Source organism: Platichthys flesus, chromosome 4 (genome assembly GCF_949316205.1).
Source record: "Platichthys flesus chromosome 4, fPlaFle2.1, whole genome shotgun sequence".
Classification (NCBI taxonomy): Eukaryota; Metazoa; Chordata; class Actinopteri; order Pleuronectiformes; family Pleuronectidae; genus Platichthys; species Platichthys flesus.
In genome coordinates, this window is record NC_084948.1 from 11,218,207 (window position 1) to 11,226,132 (window position 7,926).

Consider the following 7,926-nt stretch of genomic DNA (forward strand, 5'->3'; position numbering starts at 1 on the left):
TAATTTGACATTTACTCTGACTTTTTAGTACGGTGTGGCCTGGGGGGGGGGGGGGGGGGGGTTAGAGTGGTCGTCCTCCAACAAGAAGGTTGGTGGTTCAATCCTCACTCTTCCCCACCTGCATGCCGAAGTGTCCTTGGGCAAGTTACTGAACCTCTAAACCGCCCCTCGTAGATGTTGAATTCACTAATTGTAAGTCGCTTTGGATAAAAGTGTCTGCCAAATGACACAAAATGTGTCCTATCTGCTAACATGGAGCAAGCAGGGTTTATGACCTTTATTGCAGCCAGGCACCAGGGGGTGATCGAGACTCTTCAACTTCACTTTTGAGGAGCAGTCATGTCGGCCATCTTAACACACTGTTAATACATATGTTTTTTATGTCTTTTAGAAGGATGGGATTTATCTCAGTTTCTCTATTTTTCTTAAAGTGTTTTCAAGGTTAATGCTATGCTAACTTCGTTTCTTAATTATCGTATGAAAAAGCACATTTCCCAAGCTATTGCTTGGGAAATAACATTCTTGTGACCTTTCATTCAAATTGATGCAGCTCACATCCTTTTTCATGACAAAGCATACAATATTCCGCTCCTGTTGGATCAGTCAGTGACAAGACGTATCATCTGCTTGAAAAAACACCACATCATCACAATATGGTCACTCACACACCGCAAATATGGAAAATACATTATTTAGATCAATTTTGTTTCTCCCCGGGTGCAGATTTTGGTGCAGAATGTCCGACTCGTCGACGTGCAGCAGGTCTCAAACATCAACCCTTCAGGCCAACCTTCACACCTCTGAGCCCTCTGAGACGTCCTGCCAGCAGATGGCAGAATCACAGGTACTGAGCAGCTCTTTGAAATGCACGTTTAAAAAATGGAAGTTACTTGTGAGTAGTGTTGAATATTCATTGAGAAACAGTCTTTGCTTTCCAGGATCCGATATGTTCACCTACCATTTATTTAAGGATATATTGCATTCATTATTTAAAAGAAAATTAATCTTTATTTATATTTTTGGGAAATATTGTTCGCTTAGGTGAGTTTATTGTTAGGTATAGTAAATATAAAACTACAACCCAACAAATTGCGTCCAAAAGTAAAATAAATCTGCTCACCAACACCTCCGGAGCTTAATAATTAACATTTTATATTGCATGTGTTTAATTCATGTGAAAACAATATTCGGTGTATATGACAGAAGTTTGCTTGTATTGGAAAGCAGCTTTTTATATTTGTTTCCAAAGGGGGAAAGAAAAGAATAACAAAACAAATTTTTTTTATGGTTGAGATCAGTATAAATTGAATTATATTATATAAAAAATAAGTATAAACTGTATCCCCCATGTTAATGATCACACCACAGACAACTAAGGTCAGGGACGTCTGCTTCACTCAGCAGGACGCCTTCACCCTGAGGACCGCAGCTGTGAACAGGAGGCACAGCGCTGATGGCATCATGGGTTCAGGGTCAGCCGTGGGCATAGGTCCCGTCGATTCCGACCGATTCCACCCATACCGCCGACAGTACGGGGATGGAGCATTGCCGACCGCAAGTTGCCTCCAGCAGTGCTCTTCTTCCTTCAGCTGTCTGCATGAGGGGTTCAGTCCAGACCCAAGTTCACCGGGGTCCAGCAGTGAGGGGCCACCACCACCCTGGGACCAATACAACAGCAGCATTCAGGTTCCTGGTCTTATGTGCTATAACTCACCTGGTATATAGAATCCAAGGATGTTGACTTCTACAAAGTTGAACATTTTCTCTTACTTGTAGATTTCGTACCCAGAGCTACCTGCTGTACCAGTGGAGCCCTCCTGCTTCCTGTCTCAGACTTACCCATCTTACAGCTCATCCAGGCCTCTACCACAGGTGAGTGAGCGATCATACATGCACACTTGGCTGCTGCAGAAGATGGAACGTATGTGATGAACAATAACTCAAGTGGCAGGTACATTGGTTTTCTTTCACGGTTTAAAAATATAACAGTTATTGATGAAAGACATTATAATGGCAGATGTTGTTCTGTTGTAAGAAAAGGGTGTTATAATTGATTATAGTTGATTTTATTGATTATAATAAACATACACTCAGTTAAAGCTTTATTGTGGCAGTTTATATATCAATATATATATATGAGTAAATCTAAGCTAATGAAAGAAAATGTCAAGGAAATATCTGAGCCCCATATCTGTATTTTATCAACTTCTGGTCATGATATGAATATGTGTGCGTGTGTATGTGTCTGCTTGTGTGTTCTCTGCAGGTCTCGTCCAGACCCTACTCTGACAATGAGCCACCCAACAGCTCCAAATATTCTCTCCAAAGTCTCTCCACTCAATCTCATCAGGAGGTCATCACTCAGTCCCTCTTCCCTAAACCCATCTACTCTTACAGGTGAAACTGCATCACACAATATATATATTTAACTCTCTAACAATTAAAGCATCAATCAATTAAAATGCTAATTAGAGAAATTCTTCTTCATCACTGCAGTATCCTGATCTTTATGGCTCTGAAGAGTAGTAAAACAGGAAGTCTGCCCGTCAGTGAGATCTACAGCTTCATGACGGAACACTTCCCATATTTCAAGGTACCACAACATGTATTTATTTTTCTAACCACACACACTGAATCTAACTAAGTTTGGACATTCATATTGTCTAAATCTGTCCAGTATTTCAATATATCTTATCATGTATTATTAGCATAACTATTAAACTAGGTTAATCCCATTGAGATGTGAATCTGAGATTATCTGAGATTATCTTGACTACACCTGGTTGTTGCACTGTTTGTCAAACATGTTTCCTCTCACAAACCTGTCGGACTTTGAACGTTATCTGGTCATAGCATTGTCAGTTCTCCTCTGAAGATGTTAGAGCTCAGATTTGGTTTTAACACTGTTTACTTTAATTTCCATTTACCTGTTTCCAAGCAAACCCCTATTTTTATGCAGTAGCACAAAAATTATGTTTCAAAATGAAAAAATTAGTGTTCTCAACCATTTTGATTACTGTCATAAACAAGCCGCAAACATGGTTGAAGTAACATTTTTTTTGTTAAAAAACTAAATCTAAAAATGCTAAAAAGGCACTCAGAGATAGCATACCTCTTTTAAGGCTAACGCTCTATCTGACCATATTAAAGAAACAGAAACATTCTTGGATTCAAGGATTTATTCCTATCTGCTCTGAAAGTCTGAAATAATTGTCTGAAGTCTGATATAATTGTCATAATAAGGACCTCCATCACTTGTCAACTTAAAATACTTCACACAGATAGGATCAGATCAGACTCAAGGCTTCCAAACAAAATACAAGTTGTCATATTTGTGCTAAGACTCAACCCAGAACAGACCAAACAAACCTAAAGCAGTACTACCAAGGTAAAAGTGTCCCATGTATGTACAGTATGATAACAGTCAGCACGGACCTGTAGCTGGAGCCAAGGTTAAATATATTATGTTACGTGTATTGAGTTGATTCTATGGGTTGATCTGAGGCCAGTGGGCCCTGTGTCATGAGTGCAGGATTTACACTGACTGAATTTGTATCTGTTTAAGAGGAGCTCTGTGTGTGTACTTGTTTTTGTTACCTCTGTAGGACCTTTTCCGATATAAACACTGACCTTGTCAGGACCAGCACACATCATGGGGACCATGAAGTTATAATGACACAGGTGGGACTGTCTTAATAAGGCAAATGTTAGTTTTGGAGGCCCTTGTTAAGGTTTGGTGTATGATGGGAATTGCGGTTATGTTAAGGTTAGAATTAGGGTTAGGTAAAGTTTAAGGAAAGGGTGTTGTTAGGCTGTACTCAATGAATGGAAGTCAATGCAAAGTCCTAACAAGGATAGCTACACAAATTTGCGTGTGTGCATGTGTTTGCACAAGTGGTTTCTCTGGTTTGGTAGATGAAGGGCTGATGTTCATGTTTGTAGTGTTTTGCTCAAGCCACATCTCTGTTGTAGCTGACATTAATTACCCCCATGAAATGATTTATGGCACTGTGCAGTGTGCAGCACCTGCAGCTGGGTGGCTCTGGACCAACTGGACAGAAGCCTGTAAAGGCGTGAGGCTGGTATGTTAATTGGGATGAAGGGCTTGTTTTGTGTCGCTCTAATGTCACCAGCATGTGTTAGCTACGTGAGTGTACTGTATGTAGGCAAGCTTTGTGACCAATCAGAAAATCAAGCCTTATCAATAGAACTTATCATTCTATTTCTATCCAATAAATTCTGTATATATTCCACCGTAATGATGCCTTTGATATCCACAGTTCTAATCATTTCATTTAGTCGAGATGGTAGATTAAAACTCATCATAAATCCACAAACCTATGATTTAATTATGGTGAAGAATTCATCTGCGGTGTCAGACCTTGGTTTGAACCCTCAGTCGTCACAAACGCGGTAGATTTAGCAAAGGAGTCAAGATATCTACAAATCTGTTCATATTCACATCTGGAAGGAGCTCAAAGAGTTGCCACCGATGTTTTATTCAAGAAGGCACCTTATTGATGGCTGCTTTCCAAACAGCTGCCTGTGACCTTGAGCACAGGCTGCAGAGCCATAAAATACACTTGACACATGACAGACTGACACTCACTGGAGGAAAGTCAGGTGGATTTAGCAAAGGCTTTGAGATTCATTGAAATAACTTTATGAATATTGTCGAGTTTGTGTGAGTTCAGTTAGGTTCAGAGCACACTTGCTATGGCACGCACACATAAATCATTGCAGATTGCAGGAAAATGAATACATGTTTTAATGTTGCCTCAGGGGAGGGCATGGTGCTGGTTTCTGTCAGTTTGTGAGAGTGCTCGGATTTGACTCATAGTCAGTGAAACACGGTCAGATTAAGGGTGAACCTGCAACAAGGCTGGACGCTTTGTTCATGAATCCTAAACAATCATAAGAGAATGATAAACATTTACATCAAATAAAAAAAAGAAAGATGATAGTGATTTTAATAATTTTAAAAAAAATGTAACGGTTTTAAAGGTTTGCTTGAATTTTTTTCCATGTTTGTGAAAAACATGACAAAGGGTTAACAGGTTCAAGTTCATCAGTGAGAGAACATTCTGGTTGACATTTTCTCAGACATTTTTTATGGAAAACTAGAATGCCAATCAAAAGAGTGCATATCCTCCAAGGCCGTATAGCCGGGAATTCATTCAGTTCTCTAAATGTGTTTGATATTTTTAGTTAAGGGCCATGAATTATTCTCTTAAAAAAAAAAAAAACGATCTAAAAAGAAACCGGGATCTGCCTCCTGCTCCGGATCCAAACCAATATTGAATAGATTCTTCCCTGACCCATACCACATCCTTCCACCAAGTTTTGTGGTAATCCGTCCAGTACTTTTTGCATAAGCCTGCTCATTGACTGATGTGAGTTTTTTGCCAACTGGTTTTTCTTCCTTACTGGTTCTTCAATGAAGTATCTGGTCATTACAAAGCTTGAGAGCTGTTTCTTTAACCTGTTTCATCCTCATCTGCGGCACTAAAACCTTCCCCTCCCCCGTCGTTCAGACAGCTCCCGATGGTTGGAAGAACTCAGTGCGTCACAACCTCTCCCTGAACAAGTGCTTTGAGAAGGTGGAGAACAAAAATGGGAACTCGTCCCGTAAAGGCTGTCTGTGGGCCCTCAATCCTGCCAAGGTGGTGAAGATGCAGGAGGAGCTGCACAAGTGGCGGCGCAAAGACCCCATCACTGTTCGCAGAAGCATGGCGAAGCCAGGTGGAACCCTTAAATACACTGAACAGCAAATCTATTACAGAAACTGAAAGTGAATGTTTAGAATTCAACATGATAAAGAATGATTTTTACCATGAATTCATCTCAGTGTGAGATTAAAGTCTAAAAAATGCACTTTACAGATGTTTTAATAAAACTGAATCTAATTGAACCTTGATTTGATCCTCACTTTTCTCTGCAGACGACCTTGATCGTCTTGTGGGAGAGAGACCAGACAAGCTCAGATCTTTACCTCCTTACACCAGCTCATCCCTCTTATCCAGAGGGACTCCATTTTACAGCACCTCCTCGTCTTCTTGCAGCCCGGCCCAGCTCCGACCGCCCTGCCAACCTGTGCGGCGTCCACATTACAACCATATCTTACCGCAGCAGCCCCGCTTCATCCCCCCCACATCAGCTTACCCCGGCAGCTCATTTGCCCTGTGCTCGCCCTGTGGACTGCAACCTGCAGCTAGAGGCCTGAACTCATCCCAAACAGAGAAGATGCCACCGGTTTATAATTCTGCTCTGCAGGCTGATTACAGTGTTGGCCCCAGGAGTATGCAGGACTTACTGTTGGAGGGAGATGCCAGTTATGATATTGACACGTTTAACTCCTGTCTGACTGACCTGCAGCTGCAAGGTATGACAGTGTCACAGAAAACCAAACATTCACATTATCAGAGAATAAAAGCTCACAGGTAGAGTCTGTTTGTGCAGCCTGATTTAAGATCACTTAAAAATCGTTGACATTTGACCCCCAAAAGCTAATGAGTTCTACTTTGAGTCCAATTGAATGTTTGAACCAAACTTGGATAAATTCCCTCAAATGATCCTAAGATGGTGTATTCACAAAAGCGTGATTTGTAGGGTCACTTTGAACTTTACGTTTGACTTTCAAACAAGAAATTCTAATCAGTTCATCGAGGGGGGCCGAATTTTCTCAAGGCATTCCATAGAAATCTTGTTCACAAGGTAGAAAATGTGTTTTGAGAGGTCACAAGAAAACTTGACTTTTGTCAGATTATGTTTGTGTTCATTGCTCTATATGACAAACTTCAGTTCTCCCTGTCTGATGCATGTTGCACAGGGAGCAACATGCCCAGGGATGCATGTTGCTGACGGTTTCTCCTGTCAACTCTTCACAGGGTTTCCTTGTTCTGAAAGACTCATTACCGGTAGTGATTGACTCAGTTGTTATTTTGGGTCTTGAATCTTTTTGTGCAATGTATGTAGTATATTGATGGTATCTTGGTTTGATTGTTTTTGTATAAATAGTATTGTTATTTTGTATGAAATATTGGAAAGAAAATGCTGATTGTTTGACAATTTGATCCAGAAGTTCCTCCCTGAACAAATTTTAAGATTAAATAATATTTGGATGAGGACATTTAGATAATTTTCGGGAATATGAAATAGTTTTGACCTTTATCCTTCAACAGCGAAATAATTAATTTCTGTGAACTCAGCATTTTGTCTTTTTGTTTTGTTTTAATACTTTCCAAAACACACCTTCCCTCTTTGGTTTCAGGACACCTCTGGGAGGAGTTTAGGGAGGACACCCTGATGTCAGATCCACAAGTTACCGCTGCATTGCTGTCCACCCCCCCTGTCCTGCAGGAGCCCCACATCCACACCGGCCGCCTGCAGGTGATGCTGCCTGTGGGGCAGACGTCACAGGTGACTGCTGTGGGTCGATGTAAAGCAGAGTATGATGACGAGGATGCCGGAGGTGACCAAAGCTTGGAGCAGCATGGACTTCATCCTGTGGCTTATTCAGGGGTGGAGAACATGGCTGGCTATCTGACCTCTTGTACCACATCCATCTCCTTAATGTAAAGACCTGACGGCGGATCATTGTCCCTGAGAACTGATATTTAACAGAATGTGAAAAATTATAACAAGCAGCTCTGTGCCAAAGTATTAGTCTGGTTCTCTGTGGAGGAAATGATGTAAACATATTCACTGTTCACATTCACAAAAATATCTCTTGTTACAGTTTTTCAATTTCAATTTTTTTCCCCCATTCTGTTTATTTACAAGAGATGATATATGGTTAATTAGCTAATGATATACAATATAATTGTAATAAAGTTCCTTATTGAATATGTTGTTAAATTAGTTTGTGAATTTAGTTATTTATTTACCTTTTATAAGCCTCATTGTCACATTGTTATACAAATGTTT

At 40.4% G+C, this 7,926-nt stretch overlaps 1 protein-coding gene across 1 annotated transcript; it reads left to right on the forward strand.

The window, feature by feature from the left end:
- The first annotated feature begins 736 nt into the window (after window positions 1-736).
- foxn1 (forkhead box N1) lies at window positions 737-7,578 on the forward strand. Its single transcript, XM_062386272.1, has 8 exons — window positions 737-844; window positions 1,369-1,686; window positions 1,777-1,872; window positions 2,267-2,397; window positions 2,497-2,593; window positions 5,535-5,742; window positions 5,942-6,382; window positions 7,271-7,578. The coding sequence occupies exons 1-8, from the start codon at window positions 737-739 to the stop codon at window positions 7,576-7,578; spliced, it is 1,707 nt and encodes a 568-aa protein (XP_062242256.1).
- Window positions 7,579-7,926: the final 348 nt, after the last annotated feature.